At 50.1% G+C, this 22,563-nt stretch overlaps 1 protein-coding gene and 1 long non-coding RNA gene across 2 annotated transcripts in view; both read left to right on the top strand.

Annotated features, from left to right (window-relative positions):
- Nucleotides 1–22,563, top strand: part of LOC125947643 (uncharacterized) — a 221,550-nt gene that overhangs the window by 186,808 nt on the left and 12,179 nt on the right. The gene's annotated exons all lie outside the window — the stretch shown is intronic.
- LOC119461878 (S-adenosylmethionine decarboxylase proenzyme-like) overlaps nucleotides 1–22,563 on the top strand; it is a 110,229-nt gene that overhangs the window by 85,557 nt on the left and 2,109 nt on the right. The window contains exons 8-9 of the mRNA XM_037723248.2: nucleotides 521–595; nucleotides 12,204–12,284. Coding sequence (XP_037579176.1) covers nucleotides 521–595; nucleotides 12,204–12,284 — 156 coding nt within the window. The remainder of the gene's footprint in view (nucleotides 1–520; nucleotides 596–12,203; nucleotides 12,285–22,563) is intronic.

Genomic DNA, 22,563 nt, shown 5'->3' with positions numbered 1-22,563 from the left:
CTGCAGTTATCCTTTTGCCTGGCAGCAACTACACAGGCATAGGCCAGATGTGATGTGGAGTGTCTGTGTCAAGTCATAATTATACTCATTTGTACTGTCATTATAGTAATAACTATTCGGATCGTTTAGTCAAACATGCCCTATCTCAGCATAGCAATGTTAAAAGCCAGTGTTACAGCATGACCTGTATGCCAACTAACGCACATCACAGCTACACCAAGCATAAAAGTGGTGTTTCGATTGACATCTGCTTGTGGCATTTGTTTCAGCCTGCAAAGAACACTTAAAAAATCTGTCAATCATCTAAATGACAGCTGGTATGCAGAAAGGTGAAAATTTGGCTACAATGGTTTCAGTGTATGATGCCTTTTTTTTTTTTTCTTTTTAACGAGACATTTAAAGTTACACTTGCCTTGAAGAAAGATATATTCTGAACCATTAAGATGGAAGAGCATCTTCCCCCTCGTACTGCAATCAGCTTGTTACGTTTATTTCAATTAAATGCATAATTTCTTTTCAGGGTTATTACTTTACGATCCACATCACACCTGAGCCACATTGCTCCTATGTGAGCTTTGAGACCAACGCTCCACAGGTGAGTTTTAGGGGTATGACAAGAAATATGCAATGTTTTCGACAAGTGCATATTCGTGTGCACAATCTTGCTGTAATAGCGCTGTCCTATAGGAGCGCTAAATAAAATCATTCAGTTCACCTAGATTACAGTTGTGAAATCCCAGATAGGCTGCGCAAGTCTGGAGGAATGCTAAAAACAATACAGGCATTAATGCTCCCATCAGTTTCATGTATTTTTCAACAATGTGTGCTCTGCACTAATTGTTTACTGAAACATAATGTTCACAAGTAGGTAAAACCTCAATGGAGGCTTTTAGAAACTTTGTAAGCACAACAACGTCGTAAACGTGTGAAAATACCATGCAGATATTAGCGGTGCCATAGGTTGTACTCGAAAGTCAAATCGAGTTTTTCAACCCCAAAAATGCAATACAAATTCCAAAATGACTTTACCAGTCTAAACTGATTTAATGTTTCTTTTTAGTGTATGTTGAAGACAGATGCAATTTCTGATTTTGGCATGCTAGCAGCATTTCGGCACCGTTGCACTTTGATGTACTGTCTTGCCATGCATATTATTACGATATCATCTAGAGATGCTCAAGAGACGAGCTGCCGTGAGAAAGACAAAGTGTGTCTGGGCTTTTGGCGCGAGCAAGGTGTCGGCCTGGCGGTTTGGTTCCAGTGTAAATATATTGTAAATAGCCTCTTTCGTGTGTGTCTTTCCACACGTAACATTCTGGTGGAGGTTTGCGATCCCCGTCCTCGCCATGGAACTCCGAAGTGGTCGGTACATCGAGCTTGTCACCATGCCTCCCGGTGACCAATTTAAAGTAATGCCGTTTGGATTATGCAATGCCCCTGCCACCTTTGAGCGTATGATGGACTCCTTGCTCCAGGGTTTTAAATGGTCCACGTGTCTCTGTTACCTCGACGACGTCATCATCTTGTCGCCAACGCTCGACACTCACCTTGAGCGTCTAACTATACTTGATGTATTTCGAAAGGTGAAGCTGCAACTCAACTCGTCCAAATGTCGTTTTGGCCGCCGCCAAATTACGGTTCTGTGCCATCTCGTCGACGCTTCCAGAGTACAGCCTGATCCCGACAAAGCTCGTGCTGTCCGAGACTTCCCGGTTCCGAAGACAGCTGCCGACGTTCGCAGTTTTGTTAGGCTTTTCTTGTACTTTCGTCATTTCGTTCAAGATTTTGCGGCAATGGCTAGACCCCTCACTAATCTCTTGAAGAAAGGCGTACAATTTTCGTGGGGTACTTCAGAAGCCACCGCCTTCTCTCGTCTCGTCACTCTTCTCACCTCACCACCTATTCTCGGCCACTTTGACCCTGATGCCCCTACAGAATTGCGTACAGATGCCAGCGGTCATGGCGTAGGTGCCGTCTTAGCCCAGCGTCAACGTGGCCAGGATCGCGTTATTGCTTATGCAAGCCGCCTCCTATCACCATCGGAGCGCAACTACAGTGCAGACCACTTATAACGTAACTGCTTTTAGCGCGGGACCGGTTATTGCGTGGGTTTTTTGACCACCGATATATCTCCCATAGAACTCAATGTATAGGCGAACCGTTTATTGCGTAGGCGCGCGAAGCAGAATACCCGTTATAGCGCGGTTCTTTTAAGCGCGTGACCATGAAATCGGTGCACGGAGCACGGCCTTTTCTAGGAGGCGTTAAGCATGGCCCGCACGGTTGCTGGGCTCCGCAAACGGGGAGAAGTGGGAGCGCGGGCGCGCGCATGGGGACCAGCAGCGAAAAGAGAAACAAAAAGTCGCAGTTTCCCCCGAAAGGTAAAGCATCAATTGCGATGGCAAATTTACTAGCTGAGTATACGGAGTAAGGATAGTAGTTTTATCGCCTGCATAAACTTGGACACATCTGCTTACTAACTGAATTAACAAGCATGATGTCAGCACGCACAAGCAAACATGAATACATCACACTCGATGACCGCAGACAATCACTGTAAAAGCGCTGACGTGAGCAGACGCGGCTGGGGCAGCGGCCGAAGGTTCGTGTGGTCTATCTGAGCAGGAAACTGAGCGGCAAAAGCACAGCGCGTACAAAGGTCAGAGCCGTGTGGAGATCGCTTTCAAGATACGGTGCACGCGGCAGCCCTCAGGTGCGCGAAGTACACAGTGGCTTGCAGAAAGCCACGCCCCCTCCCTCCCGCGCTGCCTTCCCGCTTTCCTCATTTCGCGTGGAAGCTTGAGTCGCCAGTTCCCCTCGCGCCTGGTGGCAAGTTATGCATCGAGTGCCGCAGCTAAATGTCGCCTCCCTTCCTTCCCTCCCATCTCCCCAGGGCCTTCCGCACGACGAGTGTCGTCGCGTTTGCTGTCCGCCGTACGTTAGCTCTCCTTGAAAGTACGCGTCCCTAGCAAGATTTCACTCGCACATACAGCATACGGCATACAGCATTTTTTTCATTTATTTTTTTTCAGGAGTGGGAGCGTGGGCACGCGCGTGGTGACAGCCGCGAAAAGCGAAACGAAAAAGAAGGGTGGTCGACTTTGAAGGAAGGAGGGCGCATGTTTTGATCACTATAGCAGCGTCCAATGAGCGTGCGCGGAGAGCGGGGTAGAATGGTAGCGCACTCCTTTTTTTTTTTTTTTCTGGAATGGGAGCGGGCGCATGGGAGACCAGTCTCCAGATGAAAATAACAGCGTTCTTCCGCTGATGTCGCACTTGTCAGGAGAACTTGGTTTCTTTGCTGTGTTGCAATTGTGTTGCATGTGTGTGTGGGTGAAATATGTAATAAATTGTGTTTGAAAGGTGGGTTGCCCGTTTGGCATAAGCAAAAGCCAAAAAAAGCATGTGAAATGAGGTTTATTGATGCAGGCGTAGATGTAGGTCCTTCGGGTAGACTGGCACAGAACGGGCGGCTAAACAGTTACGTCGGGCAGCGCTTTTAGCGGTAACTTCGGCGTCGTCTTTTGCAGAGCGATCACGATGCTGCTACTGCTGGTGGTGTGCATCATCTGCAGAACATATTGCACGTCTTCTTCATCACAATCACCCCCGGGATAAAAAGCAGCCATCCTGGCGACTCAAACAGTAGTGATCACGAGCGGCTCACGGTAGGGCTTAAGGCGATCGACGTGAACAATGTCACGTCCACGACAACGGAGGTCAGAGGGGGGTGTCAGTGGTTCGATTAGGTAATTCACCGCAGACGTGCGCTGGACAATGCGATAAGGTCCATCGAAGCGGGGAAGAAGTTTTGAAGAGAGCCCAGGAGCATGCGCAGGTACTGACAGCCAGACGAGGTCGCCGGGAGAGAAGACAGGTTGCTCACAGTGAGCGTCATGGAGCCTTTTCTGGCGCTGTTGCTCGGCGGTGGTGAAGTGGCGCGCTAACTTGCGACACTCCTCGGCATGACGTGCTGCAGTCGAAACGGGCACACACTCAGAAGCATCGGGCTGGTAGGGTAGCAGGGTGTCCATGGTGTGGGATGGGTGACGGCCATAAAGCAAAAAGTAGGGAGAAAAGCCAGTGGTAGTCTGGGTTGCACTGTTGTAGGCGAACGTAACAAATGGTAGGATAAGGTCCCAATCTGTGTGGTCAGATGCGACGTACATGGCCAGCATGTCACCCAGGGTCCGGTTGAAACGTTCCGTGAGTCCATTCGTCTGGGGGTGGTAGGCAGTGGTTGTCCTATGAATAACGTGGCACTGAGCCAGAAGAGCTTCGACAACCTCAGACAAAAAGACGCGCCCTCTGTCGCTGAGAAGTTCACGAGGTGGGCCGTGACGGAGGATGAAACAGCGGAGCAGGAAGGAGGCGACGTCGCGCGCAGTGGCGGAAGGTAGTGCCGCAGTTTCAGCATATCGCGTAAGATGGTCGACGGCGACGATGATCCAGCGGTTACCGGCGGGTGTCATAGGAAGCGGACCATAGAGATCAATGCCCACTCTATCAAATGGTCGGGCGGGACAGGGAAGGGGCTGCAAAGCTCCAGCTGAACGGCAAGGCGCAGATTTCCGACGTTGGCAGTCCGTACATGAACGAACGAATTTGCGGACGTATGTAAACATTCCGCGCCAGTAGTAGCGCTGACGAAGTCGTTCATATGTTTTGAAGACTCCAGCGTGGGCGCACTGCGGGTCAACGTGAAAGGATGCGCAGATAGTGGAGCGCAGGCTGCGCGGTATGACGAGTAGCCATTTACGGCCGTCAGATGCGTAGTTGCGTCGGTGCAGAAGGTCGTCGCGAATGGTGAAGTGAACAGCTTGGCGGCGGAGTGCACGAGAGGCTGGCAGCGTGGGCGTCTCAGAAAGTAGGTCACGGAGGGCCGCTATCCAGGGGTCGTGGCCCTGCTCTGAAGCAATTCTGTCGATGGTGAGAGGCAGGACGATGGGTGTTAATGTTGACAGGCAACTAAGGTCGGTAGGCAGAGGAGACCGTGACAGAGCATCAGCATCCGAGTGCTTGCGGCCAGAGCGGTAGACGACGTTGATGTCGAACTCTTGAAGTCGAAGAGCCCATCGGGCAAGACGTCCACATGGGTCTTTCAAATTTGATAGCCAACAAAGGGCGTGATGATCTGTGACGACGTCAAACGGGCGGCCGTACAAGTAAGGGCGGAACTTGCTAAGGGCTCATACAATGGCTAAGCATTCTTTTTCAGTCACAGTATAGTTGGTCTCAGCTTTGGTGAGGGTACGGCTGGCATAAGCAACAACGCATTCAGGGTGCCCGGGTTTTCGTTGTGCTAGCACGGCGCCGAGACCTATTCCGCTGGCGTCTGTGTGTACCTCCGTCGAAGCTTCAGGATCGAAGTGACGCAGAATAGGAGGTGAAGCGAGAAGACGTCGTAAAGTAGTGAACACCTCGTCGCAGGCTGGAGACCATGATGACAGGTCGCCGGAGCTACCCAGAAGCTGTGTCAGAGGGCGTATTATGTGCGCGAAGTTGCGAATGAAACGTCGAAAGTATGAACATAAGCCGACGAAACTGCGAAGTTCTTTGAGATTTGTCGGCCTAGGAAAGTCAGTAACGGCACGCAATTTCGCGGGATCAGGTTGGACGCCGTGCTTAGACACGACGTGGCCAAGAATGGTTAGCTTTCGAGCGGCAAAGTGGAATTTTTTGAGATTAAGTTGGAGCCCAGCGTTGGTAAGACACGTCAGAACGCACTTGAGGCGGTGAAGATGTGTCGTAAAATCCGGAGCGAAGACGACAATATCATCGAGGTAACACAGACACGTTTGCCATTTCAATCCACGCAAAACAGTGTCCATCATTCGCTCGAACGTTGCGGGGGCATTACAGAGGCCGAAGGGCATCACTTTGAACTCATAAAGTCCATCAGAGGTAACAAATGCAGTTTTGGGCTTGTCAGCGGCGGCCATGGGAACCTGCCAATACCCTGAGCGCAAGTCGAGTGAGGAGAAGAATTCAGACCCTTGTAAACAGTCAAGGGCATCATCTATTCTCGGTAGAGGGTACACGTCCTTGCGGGTGATCTTATTTAGGCGGCGAAAGTCAACACAGAAGCGGACAGAGTCATCCTTCTTCTTAACGAGAACGACCGGCGAGGCCCACGGACTGTGAGAGGGCTGAACGATGTTGCGGCGAAGCATGTCGTCGACATGCTCACTAATGACACGGCGCTCCGTAGGAGACACACGGTATGGGCGTTGCCGCAGTGGTGAATGGGAGCCCGTGTCGATGTGGTGCGTGACAGTTGACGTGCGTCCAAGGGAAGGCTGAATAGCGTCGAAAGAAGAACGAAAATGGTACAGGACGGCGAGAAGCTCCGAACGCTGCTCTGGTGTAAGGCCGTCAGCGATGGATGGGCTAAAGATGTCGGTGCAGGACTTGTCGGAAGCAGAAAGAGTGCAGATGTCAGTAAGGTCGTCGCGAGAAGTAGCATCGGGCACGTCGACGATGTACAGGGACTGAATGGCTTGGACATGGCCGAGACACTGGCCACGGAGCAATGTGAGCGGAGCGGACAAAAGGTTGCATACGAAAATATGGCTGAAACCAGCCGAAAAATGGAGGGTCGCGAAGGGAAGCAGTACAGTATTTTTTGCGATGAAGGTCTCAGAAGGGGCGAACAAGACAGTGGCGTCAGAGATGCTTCCACAAGACACAGGTAACACAACAGCGGCGTGCGGAGGAATGTGTCTCCTCAGCGACGACTAATTTAGGGGGATGTTCGGGAGAATCGTCGGAATGGAGGTCGCACAAAGGAGAAAGTTCGACTTCAGCCCGCTCGCAGTCGATGATGGCTTTGTGTCGCGAGAGAAAATCCCATCCAAGAATGACGTCATGAGAGCAGGATGGCAGCACAATGAACTCAATAATGTACATCATGTCCTCAATTACAACTCGGGCCGTACAAGCTGCTAACGGCTGAACATGCTGCGCTGTTGCGGTACGGAGGGCTACACCCGCAACTGGCGTCGTAACTTTCCGGATGGAGCGACAGAGTCTTTCATTTATTACAGAAACGGCGGCACCAGTGTCCACAAGGGCAAGAGTTGACACTCCCTCAACAGAAACAGCAAGTACATTCGACGGAGAATTGTGAGGACTTGGACGTTGTGACGGCGACGCAGTTCTTGCCTCAGGAACTGCGGCGTTTAGTTTTCCTCTTCTGAAGGCATGGGACGATGACGCATTGGGGAGAGAGAGCGCCGACGTGGTGATGGAGATCGTCGGTCGAAGGACGCTTGACGATCAGGAGCTCTTGGAGGTGATCCTGGAGTGTAGCGGAGCGGTGGCTGGTCGGCATAGCGAGTCGTTGGTTCATAGCCATATGAGACGGCCAACGGCATGCGGCGGCGACAGTAGCGAGCGATATGTCCGGGGCGGCCACAGGCAAAGCAAATTGGTTTGTCGTCAGGAGTACGCCAAGGGTTTGTGGCCATGGGGCCAGCGCCAGGGGCGCGGGGTGGGGTCGGCGCGTGCAGTGGTTGACGCGGTGTGAAAGCAGGGTGCGTTCGAGGCCGTGCGACGACGTCGGCGTACGTGAGAGGAGCAGCTACCGGATGTGACTGAGGGGACACTGGCACAGCGTCGGCAATTTCTGCTTCGATCGCCTGCCGAATAGCGGGTGACAGGTAAGGAGCAGGACGGGGCTGGGGCTGTTGCTGAGCAAACTGCACCAGTGAGAGCTGCCGAGCAACTTCCTCGCGTATGAACGCCTGGAGCTGTGGCAGCAGTGTTGACTGGTCCGAGTGGACGGCCAGGCCTGCGAGGCTGTCGTCGTTAGTAACCAGGCGACGAGTCAAGGCCCGCTGTTTCCGGAGTTCATCGTAGCTCTGACACAGTTTGATGAGTTCCGCTACGCTGGTCGGGTTTTTTGCAAGAAGCATCTGAAAGACGTCATCATCAATGCCTTTCAAGATGTGCTTGATTCTGTCAGACTCGGGCATCGAGGCATTGACGCGCTTCGAGAGGTCAAGAACGTCCTCAATGTAGCTTGTGAACGACTCGCCCGGCTGCTGGGCGCGCTGGCGCAAACGCTGTTCAGCGCGTAACTGGCGCACGGCGGGGCGTCCGAACACATCTATGAGGGCGGCCTTGAATGCAGACCAGGTGGTAAAATCTTTCTCGTGGTTTTTAAACCACAGATGAGCCACATTTGAAAGATAGAAGATGACATTGTTCAGTTTAGCGGTGTCATCCCATCGGTTGGGGACGCTTACCCTATCATAAGTCGATAGCCAGTCCTCCACATCACTGTCGTCGGTGCCGCTGAAGACCACCGGATCCCTCAGGTAAGGCACCCCGGAGCAGATGACGGGCGGAGGGGCCGTGAACGGCGGGGCCGTGGACGGCGGGGCCGTGGACGGCGGGGCCGTGGACGGCGGGGCCGTGGACGGCGGGGCCGTGGATGGCGGGGCCGTGGACGGCGGGGCCGTGGACGGCGGGGCCGTGGACGGCGGGGCCGTGGACGGCGGGGCCGTGGACGGCGGGGCCGTGGACGGTGGGGGCGTGGTTGCGTCTTCGGGCATAGCGGGACGAAGCGTACGGGTGCAGAGTTCCAGGATGGAAGCTTGGCAGGTCGTACCCAGCACCTTCCACCAATTGAAATGAGGTTTATTGATGCAGGCGTAGATGTAGGTCCTTCGGGTAGACTGGCACAGAACGGGCGGCTAAACAGTTACGTCGGGCAGCGCTTTTAGCAGTAACTTCAGCGTCGTCTTTTGCGGAGCGATCACGATGCTGCTACTGCTGGTGGTGTGCATCATCTGCAGAACATATTGCACGTCTTCTTCATCACACATGCTTTATTTATAACGCGGTACCGCTTATAGTGTGGATTTTTACAACTCGCACGACTTACGTTATAAGCGGTCTAGACTGTATTCCATTACGGAAAGGGAATGCCTTCCTGTAGTCTGGGCAGTTGTGAAGTTCCGGCCTTACCTTTACGGTCGTCCTTTCTCCGTTGTCACTGACCATCATGCCCTCTGCTGGCTGTCATCGATAATAGATCCTACAGGCCGGTTTAGTCAATGGGTTTTGAGGCTACAAGAGTTTTCATATTCTGTGGTCTACAAGTCTGGCTGCCTGCACCAAGACGCTGACAGCTTGTTGCGTCTTGTTACCCTGTTGACGACTCTGACTCCTCCAATATTGACAGTGCTTGCATTTTCCCAGTATCCAAGCTCCTTAATTTCGCCGATGAGCAACGTCGTGATGCCTACATCAGAGCGCTCGTCAACCGTTTTGAACACCCTCCGGCCGTGCTACTCTACGCCTCTTCGTCCTCTGCGACGTTACTCTATACTGTCGTAACCTTCATCCGGAAGGCTCCGAGTTGCTACTTGTAGTACCTAAACACCTCCGCTCAACCGTTCTAGAAGAGCTTCACGATGCTCCAATGGCAGGACACCTTGGCATATCTCGAACCTATGACCGAGTACGTCGCCGTTTTTTCTGCCCGGGCCTTGCACGCTCCGTACGGCGTTACGTCGCCGCTTGTGAGCTTTGCCAACGACGCAAGAAGCCTTCCCAGTTCCCCGCTGATTACCTGCAACCGCTCGACATCCCTGCCACCGTGTCGGCTTAGACCTTCTCGGTCCATTTCCGGAATCTACATCAAGAAACAAGTGGGTTGCCGTCGCTGCAGACCACGCGACCCGCTACGCCATAACACGCACTCTTCCGACCAGTTGCGCTACTGATGCCGCGGACTTCCTCCTACACGATATCATTTTGATGCTTTGGACAAAAAAATACGGCCACCGACCGTGGCCGTACGTTTTTGTCCAAAGTCATTGACGACATAATGCGTGCATGCTCAATAGAGCATAAAATTACCACCTCCTACCACCCACAAACGAACGGCCTCACTGAACGTTTGAACCGCACCCTTACAGACATGCTATCGAAATACGTTTCAGCCGACCACCGTGACTGGGACCTGGCTCTACCTTAGATTACCTTCGCATACAACTCTTCCCGTCTTCAAACTGCTGACTTTTTCCCATTTTACCTCTTGTATGGCCGAGAACTGACTCTACCACTAGACACTGTGCGTCCGTCCACCACAGCTTCAACTAGCGATTATGCCCGTGATGCAATCGCCCGTGCTGACCATGCTCGTCTGCAAGTGTCTCAAGACAAACAGAAGCAACGCTACGACCTCCGTCACCGTGATGTGCATTTTGCGCCCGGCACCCTCGTGTTGCTTTGGTCACCATCGCGTAAAGTTGGCCTTTGTGAAAAACTGCTCTCCTGTTACACAGGCCCATATCGCGTGCTCCGCCAAGTGACCGATGTCACCTATGAAATCGTTCTAGCCACGCCCACTATGTCCTCCGCTGTGACAACTAGTGATATTGTCCATGTCGCCCGACTCAAACCCTACACCTCTCCAAGCGCCTTGGATATTTAACAGCACCGTGACGGTGCTTTTGCCGCCGGTGGGGGGGGTAGTATTACGATATCATCTAGAGATGCTCAAGAGACGAGCCGCCGCAAGAAAGACGAAGTGTGTCTGGGCTTGTGGTGTGAGCAAGGTGTTAGCCTGGCAGTTTGGTTCCAGGGTAAATATATTGTAAATAGCCTCTTTCGTGTGTGTCTTTCCACACGTAACAATATACTTTCACTGTTGATCCGTTCAGTCAACTACTGACGCAATACGTTCACTGGACTGAATAGGGCAAAAACTTGTCAGCGGGCCAGCTTCTTAGAATGTTGCATATTGGTCACTAAAGCCACTCTGCACGGACATTGTATGTAATCTGAATCCCTGTATTGTCAACGCAGTCAGGATGTCAAACTGAGGGGACAGTTTCACTCCACTGTGCTTTGGAGAAATGGGAAATGTTTGTGAACCAGTTCAGTACAGTGCACTTCGTCCTCAGCCTCCAAGAGTGGCACAGTGCAACATTTACAGCTGCAACACAAAGACTTGTTCCCCTGCTACTCTTCTGCATGCATGCCATTCACTGTTAGTGTGAAGTGACTGACAGCAGCACTTCCTAGGTCAGATCCTTAGCAGCGGCATAGTTTGCACAATTGTTGCACTATAACCAAGCTCCTGCAGTCAAATTATGTGTGCTGTGCTTTAAATGTGCCATGACCGAGTTGTTGTGCAGAACCTTTCAGTCCTAACTCCATTTTATTTCAATCAAGTTTTGGTTTGGGTACGAGCACATTCGAACTCAAGCTCCATTTGTGGGTTTGTGTGACAGTCGGGAAAGACACTCCTCCACTCTTCAGTGCACAATGGCAGGGTTCGTCAGCTCTCCGAAAGGGTGCAGAGAAGTGTCAGATTGACAACAAACAGACTTTGCGTCCACCAATGCCGCAACGCTATGGTCGGCGCTCTCGGTCGGTGCCTTGGAGCCGGCTGCGAAAGAAGAAAGAAATTAAGATGGGCGGTGCGTGCTCGAGGCCCAAGCACGGCACGTGCAATGTCGTTGTAGAAGCGCTGGTCCTCTTGATCGGGCGCTCCACGGCGACCCTTACAAACCCAAGAAACGCCACCCTACGACAGTTGTGCACCCGCTGCGCAGCCAAGCACGAGAAGTCATGCGAGTCCCATGTGAGCATCAGCTGTGATGAGGAAGCACTCAGCCAGGAGGAAATTTTTGTGCAGGAACATAGCTCCGGCCTCTCAAGGGTGTTGGTAAAGTTGCACTTTTGGTTAGCAGCGTGACGATCTACATGGAAACGAGAGAGAAGGGATAGGAAAGAGCGCTGACTGGTTGTTGTAAGTCGGCGCTCTTTCCTGTAGATCGTCGCGCTGCTAACCTACGGCCTCTATTTTGCCATTCCTGGAGATTGAGCTTGGAAAATGGCTGCCCCACGCACGAGCTGCAGGATGAGGCATGAGGAGGCAACTTGCTCACGAGTTCCGACTACAATTCCACTTTAAGTTAAATTCAACACTGTTGCACGTGCATTGCTTGCATTGTTTGCAATGCTTGACTTGCTCAGCCAAGTGTACCAGTGAAATTCTGTTTGCATGTTAACCCTGACTGTAAATGGTCGTCAGCTACAGCGAGGGAACAGTCACAGCCAGGTTGTCAATCAGTGGGAACGATCAGCAATGTTCTCACATCTTGCAGAAAATCTATTGTGTGCAAGTCATCGCTACTTCGTGTTATACAATGGGTCTGATAAAGCATTGCTATTTCTTTTAGGACAACTACCATGACTTGGTTACTACTCTGCTGAAGATGTTTCTTCCAGGCAAATTTGTGATGACACTGTTTGCAAACAAGGTAAGTTGACGCAGGAGCAATACTCTCTTCAGAACACACTTCTACATGGACCTCTGCATGGTACAAATGAATGTCAGAATAAGGATTTTGCACTAAACCTGGCCTTTATGACGAAAATCCATAAGCAAGGAGACAATAATTAGTAGTGTTGTAGAATTATTTAGCTTGCTTTCTGTATTACGCAACAGTCAGCTGACCCCCACGCTGTTTGCCAAGCACTGTGTCCAGGTTTTGAAGTATGGGAACTAGGAAGCTGGTGTGATCGAACAGCTCTGTGAAAAGCTTGTTGCTGGAAAAGGGGGCTAGTTGTCGAAGAGGCAGATATGCTTGGTTTAGTGGCTCTTGAATTTTTCACTCCTCTGAAGCAAGGAAGACCAGGAAGAGGATGTATAAACAGCACATAAGCTGTGTCATAAACTCGTTTTTTAAAGAAGTAAACGAAAAATGGAATTTGGGAAAATGTAACTGTCAAATGAAGACTGAAAAACTAATGTTGCAGAATAGAATTCATAAAAAGAAATGTGACTTGTAAAACAACCTTTGTTCTGACCAGTCGACATAGGCACTCTTGCGTACATTTTCATCATTAGCATAAGAAATAAGAGCTTCCTTTGAAGCCTTTTGATTGCAAGGTATTAGAGCTTGTGGGTAAAACGGGGGTATATTTTCTGTGTCTAGGAAAATGTGTTCTAATATATAGCAGGATCTAATGTATAGAGTGTCCCAGCTAACTTTAGCCAAGCTGTTCAACAAAAGAAAGTATAAAAAAGACACAGTGCAAGATACAGTTATACGACCTATGGTGTTCGGTTGTCAGATCTCCGACGACCGAACAGCATAAGTCTTAAAATCTGGTCTTGCACAATGTTTTTTTTTTTCCTTCAGTCTTTCTTTTCAATGCAGCGAGGGCAGCAGGGACGGAGGAGACGTCGCCCGAATGTTCGTTTGAGATACCTGCACCCAGCAGAGAGTGTATAATCATAGGCATATCGCCATGCCACGATTTCGGTGATGCCAACAAACTTCACAGACGGGCTATGTTGTGTTACATTCAACAAGTATCATGTAACAGCAAAATGATCAATCAGCAACAGAAACAATACAAGGAAAAGCAAAAAATTGTGCTGGGAACTAGCAGTATATCCTGTAAGCAAGCTACACAAAGGAAGGCACGTTGTGTTGAAAAAGTCCGGCCAACTAAGTCCCAAACTATGCAGACATATTCAAAAATGGGCCGAGGAGAGTGTTAACGGCCTGAGGAGAGTGTTTGAAGTCTCTAATAATATTCAAGACTTTACCAGCTTTAGCTGGTTATATTGTCCATGTGTTTATGCCATGTAAGGTCCGATGAAAACATTACACTTAAATAAGTTGTACAGTGAAGTTCGGGAATTCTTCCGTTACGTAAGCAATACCCCGAGGTTGTAGCGTTTCGTTTGCAAGTGGAGCGTATGTATTTTCACTTTGAATTATTTAACGTCATGCGCCATTTGTCGGACCATGAACAGATTTGGTTTAAATCGGACTGTAAAGTAGTTACATCGGACAGTAGTGCACCGACGGGGGTGGGGGAGTTGCAGCCTCCCCCCCTGAGTTAACCCCCCCCCCCCCCCACGCATTATTTTGATGCTCTATCCATGCTATTACTGACATTCCTAAGTTCTTCCACTCCATCAGTCATAAGTGGCCTCCTCAAACACTTCCACCTCTCACTGCTGCCACGACCGCTTAGGTAAGAGCCTCAACGGATGACCACGTGCACTGCTCTGCAGACCGGCTTCTTGGTCCTATCAACCTCTTTCAAGAGTTTGAGTAAAACACTGAAGAAATATACGTCGTAATCATCCTTGGTGTCATTATTATTATAATTATTAGGCATTTTATTTGCTGTTGGATTCCTCTGGCTAAAGCAAGGAAATTGCATATTATGCAAAGTGCTTGCTCCCCCCCCTCACCTGGCAGAGGTCCTGGGTGCGCTACTGACATCCGAGTATTCCTTAATCTTCCTGTATACAATGCAGTCATCTGCACATAGCCTAATCTGAGGTAACGTTATTGCCAGTATCATTAATATTGTCACCCAGCTAGTACAGCTAGAATAGTTCACCAGCAACAGATAGGCAAAAAAAACATGTCAGCCTTTAATAATGGCTGGACCTTTAGCCGTTAGTCTGGGGATGATAGGCTGTGGTCCTTCGGTGGTCAGTATGCGTCAGCGTGACGACTTGTTAAACGCTGCACCGCGATCAGTAATGAGCACAGCGGGTGCACCGTGACGAAGCACAATGTTGTGGACGAAGAAGCTGGCGACTTCAGCAGCAGTTCCCCGCGGCACAGCTTTTGTCTCCGCATAGCGAGTTAAATAATCGGTTGCCACGATTATCCACTTGTTTTGCAAGGAAAACGTGGGGAACTGACCACTAAGGTTCATTCCCACTTGCTGGAACGGCGCCGGAGGCGGATCCAAAGGCTGAAGGAGGCCGGCAGGCTTGACGGGTGGGACTTTACGCCTCTGACAGTCACGGCACGTTCGCACATAGTGCTGAACCGACGAAAATAGGTGTGGCCAATAGTATTTCTGCCGTATGCGCACTAATGTCCTCGCGAAGCCTAAGTGGCCGGCACAGGGATCGTCGTGACACGCCTGTAAAACTTCCTCGCGCAGCGCCGTCGGAACGACGGGAAGGAACGTTTCTTGGCTGTTCTCGAAATTTTTCTTGTACACGACATCGTTCCGCAGGCAGTACGATGTCAATCCTCGTGAAAGTGGGCGTGGGACAACAACGTCAGCTCCCTCGAGATATCGGATGACTGGAAGCAGTTCAGAGTCTGCACGTTGGTAGTCAGCCATGCGCACCACGTCGATGACACCAAGAAATGGCAAATCGAGCTTCAAGTCGGAGGATGTCAAGGGAATAGGAGAACGTGACAAGCAGTCAGCGTCGCTATGCTTACGGCCCGATCTGTAGACAAGTCATGTCGTATTCCTGGAGGCGGAGGCTCCAACGAGCGAGGCGACCTGACGGGTCTCGTAGATTGGCAAGCCAGCAGAGCGAATGGTGGTCACTGATCGCTCGAAATGGCCGGCCGTATAAGTAACGTCGGAACTTGCTGATGGCCCACACGACTGCTAAACATTCTTTTTCGGTGGTTGAATAATTAGCTTCTGCTTTTGTGAGACTACGGCTCGCGTACGCAATTACACGTTCTGCGCCGTCTTGCCATTGAACCAGAATAGCCCCGAGTCCTACGTTGCTTGCGTCTGTGTGAATTTCAGTTGCCGCGGTGTCATCAAAATGCGCCAGCACTGGAGCGGATTGAAGGCGTTTGCGCAATTCAGTGAAGGCCTGCTCCTGGTCTGCCGTCCACGCAAAGGGCACATCTTGTCGCGTCAGTCTCGTGAGAGGTTCAGCAATCCTCGAGAAGCCTTCAACGAAACGGCGGTAGTAAGCGCAGAGGCCCAGGAACCGCTGAACAGCCTTCTTGTCTTTAGGGTGAGGAAACTCGGTAACGGCAGCGAGCTTTTCTGGGTCTGGTCGTACTCCTTGGGAGCTGACCACGTGGCCTAAAAACTTGAGTTCCCGGAAGCCAAAGTAACATTTTTCAGGCTTGATAGTGAGGTTTGCCTTGCGTATTGCGGTAAGGACACTTCGTAGTCGGGTGAGATGTTCATCGAACTTGCTGGAAAACACAACAATGTCGTCAAAGTACACTAGACACGTCTGCCACTTTAGTCCGACGAGTACAGTGTCCATCATTCGTTGAAATGTAGCAGGAGCGGAACAGAGACCGAAAGGCAGGACTTTAAATTCGTATAGCCCGTCGGGAGTCACGAAGGCGGTTTTTTCACGGCCACGCTCGTCCACTTCGATTTGCCAGTACCCTGACTTTAGGTCTAACGAAGTAAAGAACTCAGCATGACGCAGACGGTCCAAAGCGTCATCGATCCGTGGCAGGGGGTAAACGTCGCGTTTGGTGACTCGGTTAAGCCGTCTGTAGTCAACGCAGAAGCGGAGCGTGTTGTCTTTCTTTTTTACTAGTACGACAGGCGACGCCCAGATGACGTCATCATTGAGCATTTCTTCAACTTGACGCTTAATCGCCTCCCGCTCCATAGGTGACACGCGGTACGGGTGCTGACGAAAAGGCCACGCCGACTCCTCTGTAACTATCCGGTGTTGCGTAATGGAGGTGTGCTGGACTCTAGATTCTGTGGAAAAACAGCCAGAGAATTCTGTCACTAGGCCCAGTAGCTGATCCTTCTGTACATCTGCTAAGTCAGCATTAATGTGGACGCGGGTACTCAGGCTGGCGTGAGTTGTTGCATCCGGTGAAGTCACCTCTAACGTGCCGACGTCGGAGAAGTCAGCAATGCCATTCAGAAAGGCCACAGCTGTACCTTGAGCGACGTGCTGATACTCATGGCTGAAGTTTGTCAGCAAAACTTGCGAGCACTTATTCTGTATTCGAACAAGGCCCCGGGCGATGCATATGTGTCTTTCGAGCAACAGCGGGATATTTGCCTCGGCAATACCCTCATAGTCGTCGAATGCGTTGCAGGTTACGAGGGTCAATACGCTGCTCCTTGGCGGCACCGTGATGTTCTCGTCGACAATCCTCAAGGCGTTGACATACGTGTCGTCAGTGCTGCTCCCTGCTAAGGCCTGCGCCGTTGAAAACGTTACCAGCGACTTTTGTAAGTTTATCACGGCTCCATTAGCCTGCAGAAAGTCCATTCCCAGAATTAGGTCCCTCGAACAGCTTGGGAGGATACCGAAATCTCCGAGGTACGTAAATCCACGAATGTTCACTCGCGCTGTGCATCTTCCTACCGGGGTTAGCAGATGGCCTCCTGCAGTGCGAATCTGCGACCCAGTCCACTCGGTAGAAACTTTCTTCAGCTTGCAGGCAAGGTCCATGCTCATAACTGAGGTGTTCGCTCCAGTGTCGATTAATGCTGTCTTCGTCGTCTACAGTGATGGGAATGTCCAACGTTATTACCTCTCGTACGGTGTTTGACTGGGTCTGTACGTCTGTGTCGTTCTGTTTTCGTCGTTGTCGTCGTAGTGGAGAATCTTGCGCACAGTCGACGTCAGCGGCCTCACCTCCGGAGGTCGCTGAACTCAGTTTTCCCGAGCCCACCGGGCTTGGCGAGCGGCGTCTGAGAGTGCCGCGAGAGAAGGCTTGGCTTGGTGATGGTGACCTGTAACGAGCAGGAGACGACGAACGGGGCTCGTGCCATGGTTGATCACCATTGCGACGATTCGCGACGAAACTCTCTATTTCCAGCGGCCGCTCACCAGGTCGTGGACGAGGTGCATTTGGGGCGAATCCTCTGAGCCCCACATGACGATAAGGACACATTCTGTAGATGTGCCCGGCTTCGCCACAATGGTAACAAAGGGGCTTGTAGTCTGCGGTGCGCCAGACGTCGCTCTTCCTAGTTCTTGCTTCAGCGATGTGCGGTGTGCTGCGAGGCCTGAAGCTAACGTCCAATTGCTGAGCGGGGTGTACCATGCTATACGCGCTTGAGGGTGGTGGACGGCGTACTGTTTCTGCGTAACTCATTTCGGGACGCGGTCTCTGCTGTGGTGCCTCGTACTGTTCAGGAACATGGACGGCCTGTCGGACCTCGGCGCGCACCATTTCCGCAATGGAAAATTGTCCCACAGAGGCAGCGGTCGTCTGCATCTTCTGCAGTTCCTCCTTGATGACAGCCCTGATGAGTTCTCGCAAGGCGCCGACGTCGTTGCCGAGGGTAACGGCAGAGAGTTCCCTTGAAATCACGGCGTCGCGGTTGTATTGCTTGGCCCGCTGTTGAAGGGCCTTTTCCATGGTGGTGGCCTCGTCGTGGAACTCTGCCACTGTCGTCGGCGGATTTCGAATGAGGCCAGCAAAGATTTCCTCTTTGACGCCACGCATTAGGTGGCGCACCTTCTTTGCTTCAGTCATAGAGAGGTCCGCACGTCTGAAGAGCCGATTCATTTCTTCTACGTACGCCGTCACTCACTCATTCGGGCCTTGAATTCTCGACTCCATTGCTAACTCCGCCCTCTCCTTCCTGTCCGCCCTGGCGAAGGCATTGAGGAACTGCCGACGAAATTCTTCCCATGACGTCAGTGTCGCCTCGTGGTTCTCAAACCATATTTTAGCAGAATCTTCAAGAGCGAAGTAGACTTAGCGAAGCTTACGCTCGTGGGTCCAGTCATTGACGTTGGCGACCCGGTCAAAACGGTCAAGCCAGTCGTCGGCGTCCTCTGAAGCACTCCCGTGGAAATGATTCGGCGTCCGGATCTGATTGACGACCACGTGCGATGCTGCAGTAGCGGCAGGAGGTGTTTGGTTCGTCATTCTACTTCGTTCGGGTAGCAGACCGTGCTGTGGCTGGAGTCCCTGGAGACGTCGGCTGGTACGTACGTGCACAGGGGTAAGCTCGTCCGAACTACTCGCGGGGCTTAGGTCTGGGGTACGCTCCGGAGATCTTAACATCGACCGTACCCAGCACTTCCACCAGAAATGTCACCCAGCTAGTACAGCTGGAATAGTTCACCAGCAACAGATAGGCAAAAAAAACACGTCAGCCTTTAATAATGGCTGGACCTCAGAGAGCGCGCGCGCAACCACGAACTTTGTCGTTCTCGCCTCAAGGGGCCAGTGTCACCACGTGCCAACTTATTTCGCGTCAATATAAACAAAGAATAAAAGCAGGCCCAGCAGAGATTCTTACGCGGATGCCAGAAGTAATTGAAATGGAGTCAGAATGGATACCATTAATCATTACCTTTTGAGATTGGTTAGCTATATAATTCTGGAGCCAAAAAAGAATGCTGCTGTGCTTACCACGAAAAAAAAAAAGCCGGCAGATTCCACGCCTTGTGGGAATCAATGTTATGCGAAGCAGTGTGCGAGGAGCCTACCAAGTTAACGAAACGACCATGAGAGCACCAAGACGTAGGCGGTTCTTTCATGACCTACATGACATGCATGCCATGACATTCATGTCATGAGTCCTCGGAAGTCCCTTTAGATACACCTAAGAGACCTTGCTCGTGATAGTCATAGTCATGCTCGTGACTATGACTTTTCTTTCACTTAGTTCCATGTCCGAACCCATTTTGGTGGTTTTTGAGGTAATTTTTTTCTTGCTAGGTCATTGTCATTTTTTCTGAGTCATGACTGTTACTTCTACCATCATCCTTTAGTGTTTCCTTCACTTAGTACCCACGTCCGAAACCATTTCAGTGGTTTTTGAGTGTTAATCCTTTTTCGCTAAGTCATTGTCATTTTTGCTCAGTCATGGTCCATGACTTCTACAATCATCCTTTAGTGTTTCCTTCACTTAGTACCCATGTCAGAACCCATCTCAGTGGTTTTTGAATTGTAATCTTTCTTTCCCTGAGTCAGTCATTTTTGCCAAGTCATGCTCATGACTGACCAGAATCCTTTAGTGTTTCCTTCACTTAGTACCCATGTTCGAACCCAGTTCAGTGGCCTTTGAGTTAATATTTTTTGCTGGGTCATTGTCATGACCTACATGTTATGCATGACATGACAATGACCTATCTCTTATGTTAGTCATACACTCCTGTCATGTCAAATTTGGTACCTACTAAGTTAACGAAACGACCATGAGAGCACCAAGATGTAGGAGGCTGTTTCATGACCTACATGACACGCATGTCATGACATTCATGTTATGACATCATTTATGTTCAGCATATACTGTTATCATAGTATGCCAATTTTGGTACATACCAAGTTAACGAAACGACCATGAGAGCACAAAGTCGTAGGCGGCTAGATAGATAGATAGATAGATACTGTCAAAGTAGCAAATGTTGGCCAAGAAATGCTTCGCATTTAATAAATTCTGTAAAAAATCGACACGAGACACTTGATCAAAAGCTTTCTGAACATCCAAAATAAGGCAGTCGGTGTCTAAGCGGTTATCAAATGAACAGGATATGTTGTGTGGAAACTGTATTAACTATGTTATGCACAAGTGTTTCGAACAGAATCCGCTCTCAAGCTAACGAAAAAATTATTACTTTCAAGATGCTTAGGTATGCATGTGTAGGTTATATGCTCAAAGACTTTGCTGGAGGTACTGGTTAAAAGTATTAGCCTATAGTTCCTGACTGTGTTCTGATGCCCACCCCTTATGAAATGGGAATTCAGTTTTCCAGTCTGTAGGGAGTTCATGGGCAGCAAGCGACTTATTGTAAATTACTTAGATACGAAGACTTGCACAGCAGTCATATCTGAATAACGTAGTTTCAAATACTCTCAGGCCCGGGAGAAGAGTTTTTTTATTTCTTAAAGTAATTTGTATATTTTATTGCTAGGTAACAGTAATTCTGAACATCGAATGAAAAGTGCAACCTGAATAATTCAGTGGATCAGTTGCCACAGAATTAAGAAATACAGTATAGACCACTTATAACGTAACCGCTTATAGTGCAGGACCGGATATAGTGCGGTCTTTTCAGTCTCCCGTTAATTTTCCCATAGCACTCCATGTATACACATATCGCTTATAGTGCAGTTGCGGGAAACGAAATACCGGTTACAGTGCAGCTGCCTAGGAGTACGGAAGTCAGCAGAGACGGCGAACGCTCCCTCAAATGGGCGCCCCAAGGAGTGCTCGAGGAAGAAAGAGAGGCGAAGTGGAGGAGAAGGGCACGTGGTGCGAACGAACAGCCAGTGAGGCTGAAACCCGAATCATGAGTCCGAGTCGTGAAATATCACGGCGCGCATAGCGAGCGAGGGCCGGCCAACCGTGCAGGCGCAGCCGCTACAGACGGCCCGGTGCCAGCTCCCCGAAGTTTCGTTTTCTGCCGTTATCAGGAAGCGGGCGTTTGCCGGCGTGGGCATATTCGTTGGCCGGCCTGGGACAGTGCCGCTGCTTCCCTCTGCGCCATAGCCGCAGCGTGCAAGGTCAACACGTGACTAGAAAGTAGAGGAAGCATAAAGGAGAAAGAAGGGTTCACTGCCATTTTCTACGCGCGGCTACGGTAGCGTGACTGAGCTGTCGGCAAGTACACGCATGTTCCGGTGCAATGCAGAATCGGCGACCTTGCCATTTGAGAGAGGGTGAAATTTCCGCCGCGTTTCTTTTTTTTTTTTCTTTTTTTTTTTTGTTGTTCTTTCGTTCGCGCGGCATTGAGGGGTCTCTCCTAAGCTTTTACTCTATGGCAGTGCCGGAGCAATGCCAGTCGGATGCGCCGCCGCGTGATTTGGTTCGAATTAACGAGATTTGACTGTAAATTGAATGCAAACGTTCTATAGCCGTATTCCTCAACTGTCGCATACGCGTGGCGGCTTGGTGCACATGTTTTGCATATGTGTGGGCCTTGAAAATTGTTGCTTTGGTTATAGTGCGGATATTCGCGACTCCGGCGACTTACGTTATAAGCGGTCTACACTATACTAATTCAAAGTATTTGTTAAAACAAGTGGCTTTCTGCACATTGTTGATGATAGGACAGTTACTGTGCATAAAGGGGTGGAATTTCAATATTGCCACGAAGTTAGCAAACTTGGCAAAACGGTGTTCTTTTTCTAATCTAGGCTCAGAGAGCGCGCGTTCCAGTGCGCACTTCGTCGTGTCCGCAAAGTGACGTGCCATATATATTCGCATCACTAATGTCAAGTAGCAAATCGACATTGTCTTTCGCGAGCAAAAAGACTACACCACCGCGCGCATTCCTGTCATTTCGAAATGATACATAGTCCACAAGGAAGACGTCTTCAATTAGTACTGATTCGTCTAACCGTCTCACAGCCTGTAACAGCATCGAGGCATAGGGAAGATAAAAATCGTTCAAGTTCATCTGTTTTATTTCTGATACTTTGGCAGTTTATATGTAGCATGCTAATATTCATGACATAGCATAAAAGAGGGGGGAAATGCGACGTCAGACGAGATGCAGAGGCTACTGTTTTGATATAACAATGGAGTTCAAAGAAGCATTGTATGTGTAGCAGCGGCTACCAATAAAAAGCCTTTAAAAATGCAGTGTGAACTGCAAAGTCTGTCTTTTGCCAAACTCAAGCCGTTTCTGTCGAGTGTAGCAAACTGACTTCGAAAAGTCTTCGCAAACAGAAAAATCTGTTCCCTTTAATCTGTGACAGGCCGCCAACACTGCTTGCTTTTCTTTAAATCTTGCGAACCGTGCAATGATTGGGCAATTTTTATTTTGCTTAAATGTGCCAAGTCTGTGCATGATAAGTGTCAACAGGATCAATCGATACTTCAAGAGTGGTTGAACAGAAAACA

This window comes from Dermacentor silvarum, chromosome 8 (genome assembly GCF_013339745.2).
Source record: "Dermacentor silvarum isolate Dsil-2018 chromosome 8, BIME_Dsil_1.4, whole genome shotgun sequence".
NCBI classification, from domain to species: Eukaryota; Metazoa; Arthropoda; class Arachnida; order Ixodida; family Ixodidae; genus Dermacentor; species Dermacentor silvarum.
This window is presented reverse-complemented; position numbering and strand designations above follow the sequence as displayed.